Here is a 26,052-nt window from a genome sequence, read left to right as displayed (position 1 = left end):
TTAACATGGGCAGCAACAAAACATGCTTCTCATGCTCCACTGACACTCCTGATGTGAAACAATCATAATAGACATAGTGTAGCTGAATCGTTCTCATTCAGGAATAAGATCGTGTGGGTGTTTGAATTGAGATCGCCATCTTTAAACGATTAAACTTGCAGCTCTTATGTAAACACAGCAAAATGTTTTGCGAGGATTATCATCACATTCTCGCGAAACTAGTTGGATTGTGCCACGAGATCTCATCACATCCCATATATATATATAAAGTAAGTGATTTCTAGTTCTTACCTGAACAAACACATATTCATCTTGAACCACAAGTGAGTTGGTCTCAATATAACCAGAAAATGGATATGTCCTACTGGATTCGGAACAGGCTTGAGCTCTGCATGTCACATACTGACAATCTGTTGTAAGGAGAGACAGAAAGAGGAATCTATATGTTAATTAGATTCTGATTCTGGGGGCATTGAGTCCAGCAACCTCTGACTACTTCTCAGAATCTTTAAGGATGTATCAGCGTTAACCAGTGAGAGAAAGTAAGGCAGAGATTCCAGGTCCTGTATTAATCTGCTATCAGATGGTGTGTTTATCATTACGGTAATCCTGTCTAGCTGCCTGCAGGACTGGCTTTATCCTCATTCCCAAGCTCACAGTTTCTCTTCTCATCTCTTTTCCTCCTCTAACATCAGGACTGAAGTAGGAGTGTACCATAGATCAGTAGATGAGATGTAAGAGGAAGGTGGGAAAAAAGAGAATTCAAAATAACTTTAGCATGTGCAGTGAAGGAGCATTTCTTTGAATGGACGAGCGCACTAAAGAAATATACCTCTTCACTGAGCCACTTAGTCAGTATTTGAGTCTGAATGAGACTCTGAGTGAGACTGAATGAAAAAACAGTTTTCGAAAGAACTGGGAAATGTTGTTTCAGAACGAATAGTATGAGTGAGGCATCAGCAAGATTCAGCTGGCTCTTTCTTTTTTTCAAATCAACCAAAGTGACTGAGGCATGAGCAAGGATCTGCCAGCATTATTTCAAATAAAAATGTTGAGTGAATAATAAAATTACTTACTCATAATACTCCAAACTTAGGGAAAATATGATGTTTTTAATGATTCATTTTTAATATAATATAATATAATATAATATAATATAATATTTTGTCCTTTTGATTAATGAATTTGATTTATAGATAAAATGTACAATACTCACGCATAATATTAACAAAGTCAGCAAAGTTAAATCAAATACGTTTGAGAAAAAAAATAAAATAAATAAAAATAAAATAAAATAAAATAAAATAAAATATAGAAAATAAAGATAAAAATAAAAAGAACAGGGTCCATGACCTGGGGGTAAGTGTCTTTTTTAGCATACCTAATTAAAGATTTAGTGACTGTTATGAATGAAATTTCGCACCACTAAGCTGACAGTGTTGGAGAATACAGACAGAGACAGAAAGAAGCAACTCACGGCCATCAGGAGTGTGGGCCTCCATGTGCACCAGATCTAACTCCTTGTCCAGACCGGTTACTGACCTGCATTAGACACAGCAGAGCGAGGAGAAAGCAGTTTTATCACAGGGACAAAAAAAATCCATAACAGATGTCTTACTGAAGGCCCATTTGAGCCAGCAAAGTGAAAAAAGAGTTGTTAGGTGCCACTTCCACAAATGCCACATGATGGGGAAAAGAATCAAAGCACAATTTACAGCTGCATCCAGAAGCGTGTCTAAAACCCATGTATCCGTAGGTGTATATTTGTGCATGATGGTGACAGTGAAGGAGTACAATGGAAATGAGAATGGTGACACCTGTTGGAAACATGATTGTGTGGTGCACCAGTCCTTAAACAACCCTACCATTAACTAGACAGTGTCTTTTATAGCTCAAGTAGGCTGTACCAGTGTACCACCGAAGACAAACTTCTGAAAAAAACAACAACTCGCTAACAGTCTAAAACATTCCTCAGTGGTTAGCACTGAGTTACAGATCATCTTAGTTACTTCCTGTGTGATTTGTACACTTTGGTAAGAAAGAATGTGGATGTATTCGTGTAAATGTCACATAAATACTGTTCTTGCTAAACTTAATCTTCCATTTTGTAATGTTTATAAAAAAAAAGAAAATAAAAAAAAGTCATGTTTCTGACAAAGTTCACAAAGTCATTGTATAGATGTTCCATTCTCAGACAAGGGGTTACATAGATACGGTAACCTACTTCATGTAATACAGTATATGACAGTTTTATTAAAAGCTCAATGATTTAAAGTTCGAAAATAAAGAAATTAATCAAGAAAGACATCCGTACATATCAGAAATGTAATTTTATAGTTTAATAAAGGCAGCCAGTAAAAGTGAGGCTACTTAGATAAAGCATGTAGTAATATATCTCAATATGGCAACCCACTTCATGTAATATAGGAAATGTAGTTTTTATTAAAGTTAATATGACTGCAGTCTAAAATAAAATGTCAATGAAAATGCGTTTTAAACATCAAAATATTACAACAGCAATCTCTCTCTCTCTCTCTCTCTCTCTCTCTCTCTCTCTCTCTCTCTCTCTCTATATATATATATATATATATATATATATATATATACAATTATTATTATTTCACACGTTTGGTCAAATTGACCAGGCCTACAAGCGTTATACCTTGTTGGTGTACATCATTAAAAGTTTTTTTTTTTTTTTTTTTTCAAAAGTTCTATCCATTTCTTTATGTGTAAAACTTTAAAGTTTAGATGCACTGTGGAGTACAATCCGTTTCTCTTTCACTCTCCTCAGCCATCTTTATGCCTCTGTTTTCTTTCCATCTTCCTCTGCCTTTCTTATTCTCTCCCTTTCTTTTATTGTCTTGATACTGAATGGAGAGGAGTTGCGCAACAAAGGTCTCAGAGCTCAAACATCTTTGCGGTTTTCATCTCACGTCGACATAAACAACAGCCTCTGCATTTTCTAATCATAAAAGCAGGCAAAAATAGGACCCAACTTTAACCGTATCCATCTTCTCAATTGCTCAAACTCGTTCCACACATCACGAACGCATCAATGTCAACCATCACTCGACTAAACTCTCCTTGTTCGCCCATAAAATTGTAAGTTAGTGACATCGTGTGGGAAATGGAGATGAGGTGTGATTGTGAATGTATCACCTACCAGTAGAAGCGGTTCGGAGTCACTCGCTCGTGAACCAGCTGCCACTTTCGGCCAAAGTCAAATGAACTATACAGCTGAGAAAAAAGAAAAAAGAGAGAGAGAGAGAGAAAAAAGACAGAGGCAGCCATTAAAAACAGGCAGCCATTAAAACCTGCAATCATTCGCTCTGTTAAGTTAAAGCCATGTAGCCATTTAAAGCCAGATTTTTCTCATCTCAGTTAAGAGCCTTTTCTCTGAATATAACTGATTTGTCATTGTGATTTGTATTTCGTTATACAGCTGTGCTTTTCAAAGGACTGCATAGTCTCGAAATCAGTTTTCATGGGTTAAAGAGAGCACGATTATGGAAAATGGAATACATATTTATTTCACATAAACACAGTGAAGGGGATCACATCATAAGGAATACATTTTTCTTGATCTTTTGCTTTAATAAAAAAAAAAAAATACATAGTAACTTTCAGAAATCAAAACTTCCTCATACATTTTTTAAGCTAAACAATAATAAAATAAATAAATAATAAAAAAGAGGAGAGATAATTATATTACAGTAATATACTGTATACTGTGTGTGCATGTATATATGTATATTAAAATGTACAGTCTATGTATATACTGTACTATATAAATGCATGTGCCAAATATTTGACAAAATCATTAATAGACTTTAAATGTCTAGATGTTTGTTTTGGAAATACATGTGATAATTTATTATATTTTTAATCACAAAATACATACTGAATTGATCAAAAGTGACAAAGGATCAAAGGAAATTTATTTTTCAAAAAAGAATGGTGTCTTTGAGATGCATTCCGACAATAAATCAGACCAATTATATTTATCCAAATAATATCTTTCCGAATCTCTGCTATGCATTATTATGGCTCAAAATCTCCTACAACAGACTGAAACAATAAAAGACACCTGGCGGAAGTTAAAAGCACGGATCATTCGCGGTTCAGCAGTTACCTGGAGCAAGCAGTGCGTGAAACACAACTCACATTAAAATGTGTCCAAATGGAATTATTTGGACTTGGAGCTTCAAGGTGAATCTCAAGGGAATCCTAATGGCTGAGATGAGTCCATTCAGGTCTGGAGGGAATTCATTTAGAAGTTTCTGCTCCACTATGTGCTCTAGTCAGTAGCCATGGAAAAAATATACCTTCAATCTCCAGAGATTTCAAGCGCCGTTAGGAAGGCAGATCTCAAGCTAAGGTCAGTGGACACCAGAAGTCTATCTCAAATAGCTAGGGTGTCCAAGGAATCTTTCTGTATTGTGCAAGTTATATGAACGCAACATTTTACCATCTAGGTTTCTCTTTCATTTCCTCCATAGATATTCCTAATAAAGCATTTAACCATTGAACCAAACCACTGAGCTCTGAAAAGTGAGCTGCAGGTTCATAAACAGTTATAAAAATATGAAATGGATCCTTATTCAAAAAAGTTAGCGACAACCTGCATTTTTTTTCTGTATTCTGAGACGTATTTCAATTTAATTATCTGTGCATTAAAATAAGACAAAATGCAAAAGTGTCAAGTGTGTCGTGGAGAAGTCATCCTTGTTGAAATCTTCAAATGAACAGACAAGAGTCAAAAAACGTCTGAAGATTGCATTTTACATCTCGACAAGTCGCTAAACAAGACAGAACAAAGACAGTTAGCATCAGAAGCTGTTTACTGACTGGAGCCATCACACTGATGCTCAATAACAGGACTGATGCTTTTGATGAGATCTGAAAAGACTTTCTGAGAAGATTGCCCCCAATCACTGAATCTAACCCAGAAATACACAGAGTTCAAAGAGGTTCAAGTACAATAAGAATCCAAATACCTAGAGCAGACAAGTCAATTCAGTTTAATTAGATTGTATTATTCCTAAAGTGACTCTTTACTTCTATATATGTGCTACATACAGTTACATACAGGTCTAGTAGTTACAGGGTTATTATTGCTAATAATAGATAAAATGATTCAAGAAATGTGTTTATCTAAATTAAGCTCGAATAAAATATGTTAGATTAAATTAAAAAATTCAATTAGAAAAGTTGCCAAGTTTAAACACTAAAAATCTGAAAGAAAAACTGAATTAAACCTAAATAAATAAGTAAATAAATGAATCATAAACAGCAAAAACAACCCTTATTAAAATTAAAAAAGCACATACCAAATATAGAAATACTAGAATTAAAATAAAAACCAGATAAACTATGCAAATAAAATTAATAATTAAAATATTAAATAAAATAGTTTTTTACAAACAAACCTAAAAAAGCATATAAATAATATAAATATTTGATGAAAACTAAATTAAATTAAAAGTAGAAATGTTGCATAGTACTTACATTATTATAGTAATCAATAACAATAACAATAATAAAAAAAATACAAATGTTAAAAGCACATACCAAACAAATACAAATATAATAAAAATAAAATAAAGTAAATATTAATAATAAAAATACAAGTTCTTCAAAACATTTATAAATAAATAATAGTGCCAGCTGGAAGCACAAATTTGACGGAAAATTGCATACTGGGATGATATTTGTGGAAAATGTTGCACAATTAGAGGTAATGTAAAAATACTGCAAATACAATCTAAAAATGCAAAATAGGATTTCAAAACTACAAAAAAAAAAAAAAATAAATAAATAAATAAAAATAAATAAAAAACATGCTTTCAAATATTGCTCATATTGAGACACTGACACATTTCTCATCCCTGATGCAAATTCCATCTTAAATTATGTTTCCGCCCTTATATTCCATAATGTCATGTCCCTTCCAAATAAAGCAGGCAAAAATGCTAACATCAAAAATAGTACACTAACCACAAAAAAAAAAAATTAATAATAATAAATAAAAATAATAAAAATAAATGCTTCTAGTGGAATGAGTCGAAGTGAGTGGGCAGTAGGAGAACAGAATGTATACTCAGATCCTATGACCCATACATTACCAGAAGCAGAAGTTTAATGCTAAACATATTGAACATACTGTCAAAGAAGTGCAGAAAGACCCCGTACTGACTCTAAACATCCCACCAGCCTGCTACATGACATATGAATGCCAGCATGACCCCTACAAGTTGCTAAACACATGGCCTAATTTCCACTGCTCTAATTGTGTTTCTGCATGCCCAGCCGCACAATTAATGGCAAAGCCTGGCGCGTTCCTATTACACTGATGGATGCCACTGTTGATCGGCCCCCTGCCGGGAATAGAATGTTGTTATTCTAGTCCTACAGTGAGAAGGCACCGACCCAGTCAAGCTCTGCCCTATTTCAACTAAGATTCTTTATGATTACTGACGGCTAATGGAGGGAGAGTAAAAAAGAGGACAGAATTAAGAAACTAATGTTCCTGTGAACAGTTCCTTGAAGGAAAAACACTAGATTAACACTTAATAATACATACATACATATATATATATATATATATATATATATATATATATATATATATATATATATATATATATATATATAGCTGTCTCTGTATGAATTGAAAGACAGTAGTTTGTTAAGACTTTAAGTGAATATATATAGTGTACCCAAAACATATTTGGACAATTATGTCATGCTTAAAAGAAAGCCAGATAGATAGATAGATAGATAGATAGATAGATAGATAGATAGATAGATAGATAGATAGATAGATAGATAGATAGATAGATAGATAGATAGATAGATAGATAGATAGATAGATAGATAGATAGATAGATAGATAGATACAGAGATGGGACCAAGTCACACATGTGCAAGTCTCAAGTAAGTCTCAAGTCTTAACCTTCAAGTCTCAAGTAAGTCCCAAGTATTTTTTTCTTGGGCAAGTCAAGTCAGGTCAAGTCACATTCTATGTCAAGTCATGTCCAACTCAAGTCACCTTAATATTGTTATTTTACCTGCAGAATCTGATCTTAATAAAGTTAAAAGACAAGATATAAGTAACTGTCAGTAAATTAAAATAATTTGGATTTGCATTGTAAATACTCATGTTCAGTAAAATACATCATGGAATCAAACAAAATTGTAACTTCCTAAAATTATTTATTTTTCACTTCTGCCAACAGTGTTTGAAATGTTTTACATTTTCAACATTGGGTCCATAAAACTAAACATCCAACAGAATCCTCTCTGAACACCTCTCTCTCTCTCTCTCTCTCTCTCTCTCTCAAACACAGTTTACATACAACATTTAAACTGTTACATTTCTCCTCTCTCTCTCTCTCTCTCACACACACACACTCTCTCTCTCTCTCTCTCTCTCTCTCTCTCTCTCTCTCTCTCTCTCTCTCTCTCTCTCACTCTATCTCTCTCAGAGTATAGAATATAAATATGACGTATTTTCAGTTGTTTCATAATTTTTTGTTATGTACAGACCAAAAGTTTGGACACACCTTCTCATTCAAAGAGTTTTCTTTGTTTTCATGAAAATTGTAGATTCACACTGAAGGCATCAAAACTATGAATTAACACATGTGGAATTATATATGGAATTATATACATAACAAAAAAGTGTGAAACAACTGAAAATATGTAATATTCTTGGTTCTTCAAAGTAGCCACTTTTTGTTTTGATTACTGCTTTGCACACTCTTGGCGTTCTCTTGATGAGCTTCAAGAGGTAGTCACCTGAAATGTCTTCCAACAGTCTTGAAGGAGTTCCCCGAGAGATGCTTAGCACTTGTTGGCCCTTTTGCCTTCTGTCTGCGGTCCAGCTTACCCCTAAACCATCTCGATTGGGTTCAGGTCCGGTGACTGTGGAGGCCAGGTCATCTGGCGCAGCACCCCATCACTCTCCTTCTTGCTCAAATAGCACTTGATGCTTTCAGTGTGACTCTACAATAGTCAATAGTCATGAAAATAAAGAAAACTCTTTGAATGAGAAGGTGTGTCCAAACTTTTGGTCTGTACTGTACATAACAAAAAAAGTATGAAACAACTGAAAATACGTCATATTTATATTCTGTACTGTGTGTGTGTGTATATATATATATATATATATATATATATATATATATATATATATATATATATATATATATATATATATATATATGTATGTAATATGCACTTGTCATGATTGGGTAATCGCGGCAGCTACATTTGTTTTTCTGATTAATTGTTTTGCTCTATGAGAAAGACAAGGTAACAAAATATTCGGGGCATATGCCCCCTTAGCCCAACCCTAGCGCCGCCCCTGGAATGCGTTTTTTTGACGGCCTGCTAGCGGATCATTAGGGGCTGTTCACATCACGTCTTTTGTGCGCGCAAGTTCGTTATTTCCAATGTAGGCGCGCGGTATGCGCGCTCATAATGGAAGCAACGCACTCAACATCTAAACTTTTCAGAATGCCGCAAGCGCACCGCAGGTCATGTGACAATAACTAACCAATCAGCTTCATCCTTTCTCGTATCAACGTTGAAAGCTCAGCTAAGATGAAGGAACAGCTGTTCATAGCTGTATATGGATTGCCATTTTGAAATGAATTTCATTTCACGACGCTATTCTCAGCCTGCGCTCCAGCTGAGTAATCAACTTTATTTTAAAAAATTATTTATATATTTTATATTCAAAATGAAAACATGATTTGATTAACACTCAAGTCATTCAAGTCATCGTGTCTCAAGTCAAGTCAAGTCCCGAGTCTTTAACTTCCAAGTCCGAGTCAAGTCTCAAGTCCTAAAAATAGCGACTCGAGTCGACTCGAGTCCAAGTCACCAAGTCACAAGTCCCCATGTCTGGATAGATAGATAGATGACTCATTTATAGTTGGTTGTTTCATTCTTGAATCAAACTGAGTATTTGAACGAATCGATTGAATCAATGACTGTCAATGATTCAATGACTCACTTGCTGCTTCCTACTGATATAACATGTTACTCAACCTGTATATATAGTCACTAATTAATGCACACATCAGCACTCTGTCAGGAAATACTCATTTATACTAGACTATATAAATGAATAAACTTTAAAATATATCCAGCCTTCATTAACTGGAAAGATCCAGTGGCAGTGGAAACTGTAATTTAGATAGTGTTGCTCTGTAAAACACTACTGATGTGCAAAATACTTGACTTGTTTTTTTTTTGGTTTTGTTTTTTAATGGGACAACATCAAACTTCATCAAACAGGAGTATTAGTTTTCCGTCAAATTTTTAGACCTTTCAAATCAAGTCAGTGCTTAATCAGATCAAATCTCCAATTGTCCCAGGACTTTCATATTTAACACAATCTGTCCAAATACGTGGGACAAGGCAGACTGGCGAGCCTCGTATATATCCCTCGTCAATGTAAGCGCCTATGGACCACTGGGTCCCTCATAAGCGTGGACGTTGACATATTGTGCCGCTGGGTGAGCTCAACCTGTAGTCATTCATCAGCCGGATGACATGCTCAATTTTAAAAGCTCGGAGCTGTCACAAAGTCGGCTTCATAGCTTCCCACTTACATCAATAAATCACTAGCTGCAGCAAGGACCCACTGCTGACAGTCGGTGACTGCCAACAGGGAGACTTTGGGCCCTTCTAATAGGAGGTGAGGGGAACAGGGAGAGGAGAGCTGATTTTAATAATGTACTTATAATGAAAAAGAAAATCTATAGCACGTATTTGCATAACGCCCTGAACACTTGGATCATTTCCATTAAATTGTGATGGAGAGAGGAGGGAGTATCAGGCATGGACTGCTGGAGGAGGAGGGTGAGGATGAACCATGCCAGAAAAAGACAGGAAATAAGAAATGCCATTTAAAATCACGGAATAAGAAAGCAATTCATCTGGGTATGTTTTAGAGACATGTGAAACAAACGGCAGCAGTTTGTAAAAAAAAAAAAAAGAAAAAGTGACAAAACTGATGAAACTGCTGAGTTTAGGTTTTGCTTGTCTCAAGTTAACTTACAGAAGAAATAAACTCCATATTCACTCCATGTTCCCATTTGACTGTGATTTTTATAACTTTACAAAAAGCGAAAAAATATTGAACGGTTGACTGGGAAAGTCATGGCCTAGGGTTGTGGGTTCGAGTCTCGGGCTGGCAATACCATGACTCAGGTGCCCTTGAATAAGGCACCGGACCCCAACTGCTCCACCGGTGTGGCAGCATAAATGACTGCCCACTGCTCCAGGTGTGTGTTCACTACTGCTATGTGTGCACTTTGGATGGGTTAAATGCAGAGAATGAATGCTGAGTATGGGTCACTGTACTATATGTCATGTCACTAAATTGGTCAGAACAGATGATGTCAAATTTAGCCTCCTTTAGCCATTACATTAGAAACAATTAGTGTTAACACTTTCTTTTCTTTTTTTTATTCATTTGACATATTTCTTTTTGTTGTAGTTTAATGCATTAATGTCATTAATGCCCATGTAATTGAATACAAAGTATAGTGTTATAAATTCATATCACATCTTAGATCTATTGCCATGACATGACAAAAAAATAAAATAAATTAATAAAAAAAATAAAGGTGACATGAAAGGTTTCTACAGTATTTATAACATTAGCCAATCACAGCTCAGTGCGTGTACGCAAAGACCAATCAGGGAGACGTTTAAATCAATCACTGGGTAAAATTCCACTTAATTTTTTTTTTCAGAACTTTTTATTTTCATTCAGGTTCCTGACAAAAAAATGGAGTGTTATTTCCATTCATGTGAAAGATTTTTTTTTTTTCATATAACATTTATGATTTAGAAATAATAACTAATTTCGAGTAAAACTTTAAGAAAATTAGGTGACAGTTATGAGTTTTTCTAATAAATATGTAATCAGAAAAATGTACGGCTGGTCAAATGTGTTAATGAATATTAACACGTTAAGAATAAATAAATGTGATGATGCCAGGACAGTTCACTGAATTTCAACACTAACAGCTTGGTCTCCAGAAGCTAGGCGTTCAGGATCTTAGAGATCTCTAGAGTTTTTAAATGATCTGTCAAGCACAAAATGTTTATGCTAGCAAGGCAGATGGCAAGATTAGCCCAATTTATGACTGAAATTAGCAGCAGGAGGACACATTTAGCTTGCTCATGTGTGATTTCCAAGGGACTCAGTTTGACTAAATCCAAAAACAATAACTAGCTGGGCTAAATTCAAAGATGCAGGTAATTAAGAGAGTTTTTATGCACACCCATTTATTTTGGGATAGCAAATACAGAGGTTTATCCACAGATTACAAAGATTGCATGTATATAAAAACAGTTCTGGATTTCTGAGTTTACAGAATTTAGTCATTACACTATTTACAAAACAAAAAAAAACAAAAAAAAACATTAAAATAGTGACTTTTTATTTATATTTTACTTTTCCTTATTATACATTTTGTAATCTAATTTTAATGAATTAATATATATATATATATATATATATATATATATATATATATATATATATATATATATATTAATTCATTAAAATATATATATATATATATATATATATATATATATATATATATATATATATATATATATATATATATATATATATATATATATATATATATATATATATATTAGGGGTGTAACGGTTCACAAAATTCACGGTTCGGTTCGATACGATACACTGATGTCACGGTTCGGTTCGGTTCGGTTCGATACGTTTTAGATACAGCAAAATGTAAAAACATCTCAACTTTTCAGAATGCCGCAAGCGCACCGCGGGTCATGTGACAAGAACTAACCAATCAGCTTCATCCTTTCCCGTAACAACGTTGAGAGCTCAGCCAAGATGAAGGATCAGCTGATCATAGTTGTATATGGATTGCAATTTTGAAATAAATTTAGTAGCAGAGCTACTGCAAGCGATTTTTAGAGCTTGCAAATCCATTTATCCTTCGCTGAAATTTCCGCGTCTCATGGAGAGAGCACGTCATTGTTGCTTAGCAAAGGCAGACGCCTCATGAGCGCTTCTGCCCAAGCGCTTTGGAAAGGAGGAGAAAGACGCGCTTAGCGTTTTCCATGCGTTTTTAGGCACGATATGTGAACGGCCCCTAAGGCGCTCGCTCACTCAGCACGCGCTGAAGGCTCGTTGCAAAATGTCGAATGCCTTTAACAGACCAGAAATATAGATCCTAAAATAACCAACAGGTCTGGTGTTTGGGTTGGATTCCCTGTAAGCTATAGTTTCTAAATGCTGCAGGGATAGTTTGCTGCGTGCATGTTTCTCCTTTTTTTCGTCTTTTCCCAGATAGTACTGACGCATATATCCCAGATTTTTTTTTTTTTTTTTTATTCCCGCTGGTGTACCCTGTCATGTTGCAGATGCGACATACCGTTGTTTTTTTATCCACCACTCTCTTGCCATCACCATTATAGCTTAAAGGGAATCCAAAGTGCACCCAAACACCAGACCTGTTGGTTATTGGAGGATCTTCTCATTTCTAGTCTGTTAAACGCATTGGCTATTGTGCAACGAGCCTTCAGCGCGTACTGAGTGAGCGAGCGCCTGCTGAGTAGCCTAACATAAACATATAAGATGGTGTTTTTTTCTTCTTCGGGAGTGTCAGGGGGGTTGCCTGTTACGTTGTTTGGGTTATTGGGCTACCTTGTTGAACGCATATCATTATATTTCTCTCTCTCTCTTTTTTTTTTTTTTCAAATATAATTAATTACTCCAACGAACCGTTCGGTATACATAATGCGTACCGCGTACCGAACCGAAAGCGTCGTACCGAACGGTTCAATACGAATACGCGTATCGTTACACCCCTAATATATATATATATATATATACACACATTTTCTATTTCTCTGCTAAGCTTCTGCTAAGCTGAGACAAACCATTTAATTAATCTATTAAAAAATGATCAGACAGGTGTTCACATGCATAAAAAAATATAAAAATATAAAAACACTTCTCAAATACTGTGGAATTTTCAGCTTCCCAAATGAAGTGCTGACCTGCCCTAAAGAGAAGAAGGAGAATGAGCCAGAATGAGTAGGTTATGAAATTATGGAAATGAGCAACCAAGTGTTATTGTTCCTGCGTCTGGCCATTTTCATAATTCACTTTTATACCGGCTAATTGCGTTAGCTATACATTCCTGATGCACTTCTGTACAGCACTCTAAATCATCAGGCGTCCGTTGGAGATCGCTTGCGAGGGCAATAGCTGCACTAATCCTTTCTTTCTTCATTTCCCTCTCGAGCTATAAGCATGCTCAGCGATCATGATCCTGAGACATAGGCAGAAGGTAGCATGGTGAAATGTATGCAAATCATGCATCAGTGTTGTTTGGAGTTGGGGTTATCTTTGACACCCAGGCCCCTAACCGTGCATTTCTCTAAACCTTCACTCAAGTTTGCCAAAACTGTTTGCAAGCTTTCAGAGGTATATTTCTTGTTTCTTCAGCTAGACAGTTCAGTTCTTCCCTGTGGACTTTGAAAGTGAACTTGAAGTGAAATAAAGTTGAAGTTTACAGTGTCTGACAGCTTATATATTCATAATTCTAACAAATGTCATTTCCGTGTCAAATTATGCATTTAACAGCATTCTGTGATGGAGATGACTTTTTTTTTTTAATGAAATGAAAAATATTTAGTCTTGTTATTGCTAAATTCAACTCTTATATTTTATCTCAAGCATGCTCTGAAATGGTAACCAAAGGCTCTCAAAATCAATTAATAATAATTATTATAAGTATTATTATAAATAATAAATAATAAGTCACAAAAGTTAATGCTAGTTGATGCATTATCTAATATTAACTAAAAATAAGCATTAAAGTTTGTTAATGTAATAAATATTATGAATATTTGTTAACACTATTAAAAATGAAAGTTTATTTCTGTTTCATGTTAGCCCAGACTCATTACAAAATATTACCAGATATTATTTGCATTAGGAACTTCAATTAATCAATAAACTTTATAAGTATTTTTACATTTTATCATTACAAATTACATTACAATAGCAAGTATAAATTTAATAAATGGGGGGAAAATAAAAAGTGTTTGTCTGAATAATCAAGGTACATATAATAGTAGTTGCAAGGTTGCTTATTGTAAGTTTCTTTGAATAAAATAATCAGCTAAATACATAAATGTAAAATAAATGTACAGTAAATGAAGAAAGACCCTAAAATAAGATCAAATAATTTATATAAAAAAGAGATTAAATAAAAATGACTTTTTAGTTATTATTTTATTATTAGAATCATTATCAATATGTTTTTTTTTTTTTTTTTTTTGTAGAAAATACAATTGGTAATAGGATTTCTGAAGGATTGTGTGACTGGAGTAATGATTAAAAAAAAAGCAGTTTGAAAGTCAACTTAGATTTTTTCCTAATAAACTGTTTAACTGCACTCAGAAGTGCATATTAAATTATGTTATGGGATAATTAAATATATTATAAATAAACTACAAACATACTATTATATAATTTATTTTGTCCTCACTTTCTTTCTTGTAACTCCTCCCTCTCAGAGACACAAGCTGACTGAAAGGTTTATTATGCAGCTCATTATGCAGCTCATTATGCGGGTCTTTGTCTTCTCAGGTGTAAATCACAATGATATTCATGATAGTTGACGCCTACTCGCATATGACTTTTACCAATAAAAAGTGTCTTAGAAAATTAGAAAATGTTTTCTGTAAGTGAGTAAACAAGAAGATTTTCACATAATTTAGAAATAAATATTCTAGGCTACAAGCTCCCGTTCTCAAAAGTCCCGGGAACCAATGTTCTGTATGTGTTTTCTTTCCTTATTCAAGTGATAAATGGGGTATTTATTTGCATTAGAAACTTCTAATGCAAATAATATAATTTTATTCAAGTGATAAATTTAGTTTTTCACTAACCACGCATAATTTGTTTTCTCAAAAACACAATCATGTACATAAATGCTGCTCATATATTATTATAGCCGAGTATGTGCTAATTGGAGTGAGACAAGACTTTAGCCATTTAGATGTGTATAAGAAACTGAAAAAAAAACACAAATGTCAGGGCATGACAAAACTTCTCCAGGCCCCAAAAAACCCTTAGACTCCAGAGGGTTAAGTAGTTTGTTCTAGGTTGAAATGACACATAATAGAAATAGTCTTATGTTAAGTTGTCATATATCATCAATATATATCATCAATGTCATTCTAGCCAGCATGTGATCACTCAGTACAAAGATATGCTTTACAGAGAATAATTGATTTATTTAGCAAATATAAAAAGTATGCTAGCAAAAATGATGTAGACAGTTGAAATGTATCCAGCTTTGTGAGAAAAGTATTCAAAAAACCTCCAGAGATGAGGTGGCCTTAATTATTATTATTATTATTATTTTTTTTTGAGTTTGCTTTGACCATCATTTCAAACCAGGTTCAGGTAAGATCAGAGAGCATCTGTGCATCGCTGTGGGGCAACAGTTGATGGGGTGGTATAATCTGCCCAATGAGCCAGTCAGCCCATGGAAATTAATGAATTGATCCAGTTATTATGGGCACTTTATCAAAGACACAGTTCTCCAGAATCCTGTCTGGCACAGCGTCGTGCCCCTCCAAAGCAAATGAGGTAACCACAGGAAAACACAGAAGCAGAATATGAAAAGAAATAGCTGTTTTTACTACTGCTGGAAATTGTTTCTTTATTAACAGATGTTTACTGGTGCACAAAAATTGGTTATTACTGAAGCAAAAAAAAAAAAAAGTTATTTAATAGTAGTTTAAAAGAGAAAAGTAATATTTCTGTGTATTTCTGGTTAAAATAAAAGGTACTGTAAAATGAAGTCTCAATGTTTCCAAACATTACTATGCAAGTATATTTATCCACTATATTATAACATTTTATATTATTATTATTATTATTGTTATTATTATTTTAAAATGTTTTCTATTGTAATATATTTTAAAATTTATTTTATTTCTCTTTATTTTTGCTATATTTTTGAACAGTTTGATGAAAGTTCAGAAAAACAGTATACATGTCTTTATTGCCACTTTTGATGAATTGAATTCTTCATTACTGAGTAGAACTATGATTGATTGATTGATTGATTGATAGATTGATAGATTGATTGATTCAAAAGTTAAGTTCATCAATCAATTTATCAATTTAATTCTTCCTTGGTCAGCATATGAGAGTACTTAACAAATCTTAATTATTCCAAACTTTTTTCCAGCAAGTGCCCTGATTAACTCTGCTACTACTATGTATGTTAAACAAATACAAAGACACACAAAGCTATTAGTCCTCATGAATATTCTGATAAGCTAAACGGCCTCTTGGCTTGGCACTGCAATTGGGGTTTCCACATTAAGGGAAGTTCAGAACGCCTGGGAGGCTCCGTCAGGAGGCATTCACGCGAGACATGAAGAGGGAGGTTAGACACAGCGAGGTGACAGGCGGGAATCCGGCTAAAGATATGCGCCATCTGGATGAGCAGTGAGCTGAGAAATGCAGCTCTAACAGCACTGAAACAACTGACTTCAACTGAGGTAAAGGTGCACACGAACACACACGCGTCTCACTCACACACTCAAAGAGAAGTCATGCAGGGACCTACAGAGTCTGAGAGAGGATTACACACAGAGCTGATGGAGCGCATGCACATGTATACTACGGTTGCTCATGCTTACATCATGATCCATGATGTACAAAAGGCTATTATATATTGTGATTATAGATGCAGCTAAATGCCTTTGTTAAGCACGGCATGCAGCGATCTCTCTGCCAATCTCTGAGCTATGCATATATTGCAAATACTGCACGCACTGAAAATGGTTACCTCATATAATGTAATTCAAATGTAAACCACTGTACTAAAAATCATATAGACTTTTTGAACAGTTCAAAAGTATTTATTTATTGCAGTTTTGGTTATCAAGAAACTTTTTTATTACCGTATTTTTCTGACTATAAGTCGCACCTGAGAATAAGTCGCATCAGTCCAAAAATAGGTCATGATGAGGAAAAAAACATATATAAGTCGCATTTATTTAGAACCAAGAACCAAGAGAAAACATTACCGTCTCCAGCCGCGAGAGGGCGCTCTATGTTTTCAGTGTATGCTACTGGAGCACTGAGCAGCATAGAGCGCCCTCTCGCGGCTGTAGATGGTAATGTTTTCTCTTGGTTCATTTCTCTCGGTTCATGTCAAATTAATTTTGATAAATAAGTCGCACCTGACTATAAGTCGCAGGACCAGCCAAACTATGAAAAAAAGTGCAACATATAGTCCGGAAAATACGGTTTTAATTTTGAAAACAGTTGTGCTGCTCAGTAGTTTTGTATAAACTTTGGTACTTTTTTTTTTTCTTTGATGAAAATATAGCTCAAAACAACAGCATTTATTTCAAATAACTTAATTGCTGAATATTTTTAGACCCCTATTAGCAACAGACGGAACTGCAACTTGTTGCTAAACAATGGTAGACCTTAGAAAATTAAAAAAAAAAATATAGTAATATTAACAAATAAAATAAAAATATAAATATAAATAATTACAAGATACAAATTAAAAGTTAAAATTAATAAATACGATTAAACTTTTAAATAAATAAATGTAAACGGACATCACACGCAATTACACAGTAAGGTAGAAGGCTTGTGTGCGCCTGCTATTTCACCCAACGTAATCCTCTAAAAGGGCACATTTAGTGCTACACGCCAGATCTTCCTTGCAAAGTCATTCTGCATTACTAATCAAAGCAATGAGGAATAAAAGGTGGCATTCTAGGCTTAAATGACGTGATCCCATGCGCTCAGCATTAAGAGACACAAATCCATCTACTTCAGTTAGACATGGTGCGTATTACAGCCGGTAATCTCTCGCTCAGCTTCTCCAGAACCGAGGAGTCATCCACCGAGACACGGTTCATGCTATTACTATTTACACCACGTGCTGCTACTAATTCTGGTTTTGCGGCAACAGCACAAATGACACTAAAAATCTTAATCTTGTAAAGTTTACCCTTCTCCCACGGTCTTCTATTTCCAGCAACGTCCCTGTAGCATCAAAGCTAGCTTTTGCAAAAGTTACGTTTGTGTGCAGAATAATTAACGGCATACATTTGCATCGTTAGCTGGGCTTAAGTCAAAGGATGTTTGCGTATTCAGGAGTAAAAGAGTGCTAGACTCTCAATGAGGTAGTTGTTCCCTCAGGGTAAACAACTTAGAAAACGGCTTGATTTTTTGCAGGCAGGTTTGACGTTAGCAAACGTGCTTCTGAAGGCAAGCCAAAACAGCTAATTCAATCTGCAGGATTTGAATGAGGGCAAAGTCATGAGGGAGACTGCACAAAAACAAGACGTTTTGTTTTGTTGCCTCACATGTTGCTAAACCTGACAAATGCATAATTAATTACTTTCCAGGTAGAGCTTGAGGAAAAACCAATCACGGTCTGTAAATGTGATGCTTGAACAGCAAAGCAGTATGTAAATCACTACTGTATCTGTGTCACATACTAACAAGTAGCATCCGTCTGCTTAAACTAATCCTTGCCTACAGCTGATAATAACTTACGAGACATCAATTTTTACAACCAAACATTCCATTTCGCAACCACTCCCTCTGAAAGCTAATACCTATAATCCTATGGGCATCTGTCAGGTCAAGCTTATCCAGGTGTAGCAGCATCTGTTCAATGAGATCTCGCGAAAAAGGCTGGAATAAACATTGTGTCCAACAGATCCACACAAACCGAACCGTTGAATACACTCAGGATTTTCTTACAGTTCAGACAGTCTTCAAATCTCATGGCTGGGCAGGATGTCGCCGCCTAGTTCCAGTCAGATGATGACAAGACATTGTTTTTAGCTAAAAACAGAAAACCTACTATGCGTTTTGGCCACTTATTTACATGAAAATTGTGTTTTGAAAATGCTTGAAAAGGCAAACTTTTTAACAGTGCGTGATGCCTCATAATAGTCTCTATTTAAAATACAAAAATAATGCATCATTTTTTTTTACTGATTTGTGTGAATGGGGATCATTTTTACAATGTTGCTTGAATGCAAAACTTTTCAAACGTGCAAAGAAATCCCTTTTCTATGGAAGCCCATTTCTGCCACTGAACGAAAAGTGAGTTTGTATCTCACAAATCTGACTTTTTTTATTTTGTAATTTCTGTTATTCTGTTTTTTGTTTTGTTTTTTGAATTGCATGATAAAAACTTGAAATTTGTATTTTTTTTTTTTTTTTTTTGAATTGTGAGAAATAAAGAATTATAAAGTCCAGTACTGAGGGGGTGAAAAGACTACTGACTGAATTCTGACTTGCAATTGCATGTTATAAAGTCAATATTGTGATATAAAGACATGCAATTAACTTTTTTTATTATACAGTGGTGGAAACTGGCTTTCTTTCAGTCTTAGTACAATGTAAACCAACTATGAAATACTGTACATACATTATACAATATAATTTATTCCACATTTTGTGTCATTCAAACATAATTTTGCCGATGCAGGACAAAGGTTCCTACAGAGATGTTTGCCTTACTGGAAAATGCTGCTGAAGGACATTTTTTGTTTGTTTGTTTGAGAGCTATTACTTCATCTTGTACATCATTACAGCTGGCTCATGCAGGTAAAGGTACAAAGCTCATTAGTAGCTATTCAAGAAATCATCACAGTTTCTTGTTACACCTTGTCCTGTGAAATAATTGTGTCTATAAATAAATGTCTTATGCCAATGTCTTTACTACAGAAGAACATTGAAAAAAAAATTATATATATATATATATATATATATATATATATATATATATATATATATATATATACATATAGATAGATAGATAGATAGATAGATAGATAGATAGATAGATAGATAGATAGATAGATAGATCATTATCATGATATTCACATTGCAGTTTGCAATCTTTTACAAAAACTGGGGATGCAAGTGCCTTTAAATTAGATATGGATATAACAGATATTTCTAATAGGTCGCATCACTGTTCTCCATACTCTACTGTATTCATGGAATGCTGGCGATAAAATCAAAAGTTCAACCTGCAGACAACAGCTGGGTGTTTGTTGGAAATCTCAGCACCAAAATCATTTGTTGTAAAAGGTAATAAAAAAAAAAAAAAACTTAATAAAGGCCAGATTGTGTTCCAGTTACCTAACCAACACATCTCCTACAGCTCCTACTACTTCTGAGGGAATAAAATGAACCTACTCATTTTCCCCATAGCTTATTGCCAGCCAGCAAATAGGTTTCGGTGTGAAACACTCACATGCAGTGCATTCCGAATTAATGAAGCTGGTGGCGAGTCACGGTCATTAGCGGAATAGCAGGGAGTGGAAATGTAGACGAGGAGATGGGCAAAATCTCACACAGCTGGCTGGCTGCAATATACTTTATAACTATAAATCTTGTAAGTATAGATCCTCCTCTGCCTCTCTGACCGCCGCACATTTGTTTTCCACAGAAGGCCTTTTAATTTCACGGCCCAATTAGTAAACGACGATACACCACACTAAATGTACATGTTTCTGGTCACTCTTTCACTTCCAGTACATAGTGGTAGAGGCTGTTTTCAAACTTGGTCTGAACTCAAGTTCCCCTTCCCTCCACCTCCGCAGGTCTCTTGTCACATAGTAACATTTGCTTGTGAACGGCGGTACTTTTGCATCCGTGAGTACTAATGGCAGCTCTTTACCACTGTAGCTAGGTAACGACTCAGGAGGAGAAGGTGCCAGCTCTAATGTTGTCACTGTGTCTGTCTGTTGCGAATGCGCTGCAAGAGATGCTGAGAATGTGAGCGGCAATTTCTGTGAAGACCAGCGGCAACTAGAAAAAAGCATTATACTATGATATTCACATTTTTCCGTCTATGCAAACAATACTGGATTGCATTCGTGCATTTGTAAACTGTACTATTGTTCACATCATGAACCATACACGAGAACAGTTTCATACATGATATACAATAAATTAACATTATTTTGTAAATCAAATAATGCATAATTCAAAAGTGTTATTAAAATAAAATAACATACATCTTTCCAAGTTTCTCCAGGATTAATGAAGGAACATTTTGAAGAAATTTTTAAATCCAAGTGAAGGAAATGTAAAGAATAAATCGAATGGAACAATCTTCCAATCTCTATTATCAATGCTTTGAAGATTGAAGAGAAAAAAAATCATTTAATGTTTCAGTTGCTCTGCTTCCAAATACTTTATAGAATATGAAAATCACTTTTACTGTACATTCTGATCGCACTGCAAAAAAATGTTCCTCCTCCGGATTTTGTCTTGTTCTCATTCACCATTAACAGATATTTTGTTCTCGTTTTACACAACACTACTTCATCTTGTTTTATTTTTCCTGATTTAGAGATTTTTATATTTTTGTACTGGAACATTTAACGCCATTGCCTTATGAATTTCAGACTTTTTAAAGCATTAATTTGTGGAAGGGCTTGTGTGAATTAGGTTACCTCTTTGCGTCTCTAAACAGCGCTGTCTCCTCATTTGTTGCCTGGGCATCGCTGACAATACCTTTTTGTGCAAACTACATGACCATTACTACAGTTAACTATGCGAAGTGATAAAAAAAAAAAAAAAAAAAAACATTAGCAGCACAACTGTTTTCGTTATTGATAATAATATGGAATATTTTTTTGAGCAAAAAATCATCAAAAGCATCATGTTAACTGAAGACTGGGGTAATGATGCTGAAAATTATTCTTTCAAAAAGTCAGTCTTTACTGACCCCAAATATTTTACTTACTCTGGAAAGCAACATTAAAATTGCAAAATAGAAAGCAACATAAAAATTTGAATGAGCACTGTGCAATGTCCGCACTGATTGCAGTATATTTTCACAGTTTTTATTTTATTTTATTTTTTTATGTAAAATCATTTTCTAACTGTTTTAAATTCATTTTAAATAAGAATTTTTTTTTTTTTTTATAATTTTAAAAGTTTTAAAATTGCCTGTTTTATTCTTGTTATTATTTTTAATCATTATAATTTTACTTTCTTTTATGTAAAGCACTTTGAATTTCCATTGTGTGTACGAAATGTGCTATATAAATAAACTTGCCTTGCCTTAAAACAATATACTCCTCCTTTTTCCTACATGTGTAGGTTTATTTATTTATTTATTTTTTCTCTTCTTATTCAATCAATCAAACACACACACACACACACAGCTTTAGTGGTTGCACTTTATTTTACAGTACGTGTACTAACATGTACTTATAGTGTACTTACAGTGTATTAATCTAAGAAAGTTCTGGTAATACAAGGTAACTACATGGGGTAGGGGTAGGTTTAGGGGTAGGTTCAGGGTTAGTACCTAGTTATTACATAGTTATTTTTATTACTATAATAAGTACATACTATGTACATAAGGAACAGGACTGTAAAATACCGCTTTAGTTATATTTGGTATGAGGCAGTAAGTGTCTGGTACCGTTTACTCAGAGTAGGTCTTAATTACAAATATAACATTGTAGCGCTGGATCTTGTTATGTTGCTGAAAAAAATATGTTTCATTGACTTCTCTCAAAACGAAACACTTTCAAGGAACAGTAAAGCATGATGAAATTCCACTTTTTTGACTCCACCACTGGCTGCTGCATCTCCAAACCAACAGAAATATGCCACAAGCTTCACACAAGACTGCAGATACCACCCTTTGACATGCTGCTGTCTTTGTGAATCAGAAATGTTCTGATTTGTCCTCTACAGGACTTCCTGTCACTGGTTTTCACTCTGGGCTTCATGGACTTTCGCACAGCTACTGTAATCTCTTCAGTTAGCTGGCTTTCTGCAAGAACTCTTTCTTAGCTGCAACAAGTCCTTCCAGTCCACTTCTTAAAAGACTTCTCATGGCTGAAGTGTGTACCTTACTGCTGGATGGTTCCCAGACGCTGAGCAAGCACTTTAGTGGATTCTCACTATCCCTTAAAGAAGTGACCTTTAAATACTGCAATAACGTTAAACATAATTTGCTTGGGTGGCCTAAGCCAGACATACTGTATATGCATGTCACTGTTCCTAGTTAAGAGTAATCTTTCCCTTTTATCCATTTTTAACCAATATCATAAATAAAACCTCTAGAAAAGGCAAATCTAAAAAAAAACATTGATGCAGCATTACAGGAATACTGTCATGCTGATTATTTCATCTAGAGTTTGTGAGTTTTTAAGCATCCTCCATCTACATGTTTTTGGTGGAAGAATAGTTCAAACAGAGTTGGAAAGGGAAAGTCCCCCCAAAACTAAACCAAGCAGTTTTGGTTCTCAATGACTTACATTGTATTTTTGTCCATTTTGAGAGGTATTTGCTTTACACTTAGGGAGTCTTCATTTTGTCGTCTGTACAGACGTACTCTGGGTACAGAGTGGCGACCCCAAGCTGCTCCTATTTGCGCAAGTAAATGTCAGCCTTGTCTGCAGCCCCTGTGTGGTCTTTGATGGCAAACTGCGATGACAGGTTCAGAAATGTAGCCAAAAATGGAAGTATAATAGATATAAGTGTGAGAAAGCAGAGGTGAAAGAGGTTGAGTAGGAAGCATGTGAGCAGTACAGAACCAAAAGACTATCACTGTGGGCTTAAGTGGTCCCACGCGTCACCGAGAGCCTACGGTCTCAGGAAAGTGATAATTCTGACTAGTGATGTGCGGGTCATCTCATAACCCGCGGGTCGGGTTGGGGTGGGTTAAGAAACTGGCCCTTTATTGCAGGGGGGGGGGGGGTGGGGGTTGGGGCGGGTCTCTAAAAACAAAATTTGTAAAAAACCATTTATGTTGTATGGATTTTAGGGGTGGAAATTTTGATTCTTTCAAGAGATTCATTGATTTTCAGTTCGTTCACCAAAATGATTCATTCACTGATTCGTTCAGTGACCATATCTTCATATTACACAAATACGCCAGCAGTTGACGAAAAAGAGTGTCTTATGTGTTATGTCTTAAGTCAACGAATGTATGTACTTGTGACAAAAACTGATTTGGCTTTATTAAAGTGTGTGTATTATCGCATTAAATAAATAGTCTAAATAAATAGTTCAGATTATCAAAGCACAAGGTTTTATCGGGGATTAAACGTGGAGTTATGTTCTGTATTCCAAAAATGAAAACTAGCGTATGTGCACCAATAACTGCACTTTTTATCTGCTGATTGCTGATCGAGATTTACATGCTTGGCTCACTGACCCGGTATACTCTCATTCATTTCATTCACGAACGAGATGTATCAGTTCATTCAACTCATTCACCTACGAGAGTATCGTATTCATTCACTACATTCAACAAATCACATGCTCCGTCACATCTTGAGTAACTCTTTGACAGGATGAAACAGTTCACAGAGCTGTTCATGAGCTGCGAATAGCGCAAACTTCATTGAACGAGAAATTAGTATTTTACTGTCTATGGTCAGTGGATTACATAAACAAGAACAATTCGTTCACCTAAAAGATTTGTTCACGAAAAAACCATTTGATGCCACAACTAAATATTTGATCATGTCAAATACCAAAGTTTCAAACTAAGTTTATTCTAAATGGACTAACAAAGTGGTTTCAGAAACCATTCAGAAGCCATTCTCATAGTCAGTCTATGTTTATAATGATTTTGAGATTATTGCTGAAGTATTTTCAAAGCTGCTTCAAAAGGTCTGTTAATTATTAAAAGGCAATACTGAATCAATTAGAACCTCAAGGCATGTCTTACTGATTTCATAATTGCATTAGAAAACACGATAAACAGTCAAGTTCAGTCAAGATTTCTCATGTAGCTTTACTTTTTTGATTTTCTTAGTATGCCTCGCAGCGTGTTCCCTAGTCTCATTCTCCCTCTGCCTAACACGCACACCTTTCTAGCAGTTATTATCCAAGATGACAAAGGCTAAATGACAGCTCCCACCTTTAAGAGAACTGGTCAGATAAAAATAAATAATAATAACAAAAGGTCAGTGCAAAGATAAAAAAGCAATGTGCCCGCTGGAGATCTGAATTCTAAATACTCTTTGAAGGCAGAAAAGTATCTAGTAAGGGCAAAAGTAGCCAATCTTCATCAGAAATATCCTTTCTTAGAAATCCTTTCTTAAATATGCTTGAAAACAAGCCTCACTGCAGTGGATAGGAATAAGCTGAATAACTGATATTTTTCACTCATGTTTTTCTTAATAAAATACAACTTACCATTTTAAACCCCTTAAACTTACCACCCTAAATTACATGCAATTACTTCATAAAATCTTGCATTAGCCTAATGCTGTAGTGTGTGCACTGCAAATTTCTCCTCAGTCTGGGCAGCCATTAATGATTTTAAGCGATGCCGTTTAAATTGGAAACCACAAGCAAAATAAATAGCAGATATGCCATGAAATTTAACAAGCGCAACAATCCCACACTCCAAATAGACATTATACCCAAAGAGCCCCATTGATTTAAAATCGCTAAAGAACCCACTTGTTTATCGATGTTTCTGCAACATCCTCTGACGCCTTTAGTTTTTGCTGCATTTTACCCACAATGCACCATCTGCTAAGCTCAAAACACAAGTACACGGATCCTCAGTCCAACCAAAGTGTTGTTCCATCTGTCTCCTGATGTTTTTTTTTTTTTTTTCATAAAGCAATGGCACTTCATAGGGAACCCTAATATAACTTTATTTCTAGCTGTGACTCTTTTATTTCAGGGTGCAATCGAGTTGCATGTGTGTGGCTGCATTCATCAGAGATTCAACAGGCATACGATTATATCCACCTGTCTTTTTCATCTGCTTCCTCCACAGCGAGCACTGAAGAAGAAAAAAATCTCTGGAAAACTTCACAGATGCAACAACTTCTCAAGTTTATTTATATCTGTTGCTTATTAGTTAACACAAGCACAGCTTTGCCACTGTGACTAATACTGTGTGCCTCGCTGACTGCTGCTGTCTTGATCACCAATATGTGGTTTATTCTAATTAA

General features: G+C 35.0%; 1 protein-coding gene across 1 annotated transcript in view; it reads right to left on the bottom strand.

The window, feature by feature from the left end:
* The window catches only part of sorcs3a (sortilin related VPS10 domain containing receptor 3a), a 207,272-nt gene that overhangs the window by 51,593 nt on the left and 129,627 nt on the right, over positions 1 to 26,052 (bottom strand). The window contains exons 5-7 of the mRNA XM_052546258.1: positions 3,167 to 3,240; positions 1,478 to 1,542; positions 292 to 410 (exon numbers count right to left, since the gene is read on the bottom strand). Coding sequence (XP_052402218.1) covers positions 292 to 410; positions 1,478 to 1,542; positions 3,167 to 3,240 — 258 coding nt within the window. The remainder of the gene's footprint in view (positions 1 to 291; positions 411 to 1,477; positions 1,543 to 3,166; positions 3,241 to 26,052) is intronic.

The sequence above is a fragment of the Carassius gibelio genome, chromosome B1, assembly GCF_023724105.1.
Source record: "Carassius gibelio isolate Cgi1373 ecotype wild population from Czech Republic chromosome B1, carGib1.2-hapl.c, whole genome shotgun sequence".
Classification (NCBI taxonomy): Eukaryota; Metazoa; Chordata; class Actinopteri; order Cypriniformes; family Cyprinidae; genus Carassius; species Carassius gibelio.
Note: the sequence above shows the minus strand (reverse complement) of the source record. Positions and strands in the feature narration are given on the sequence as shown.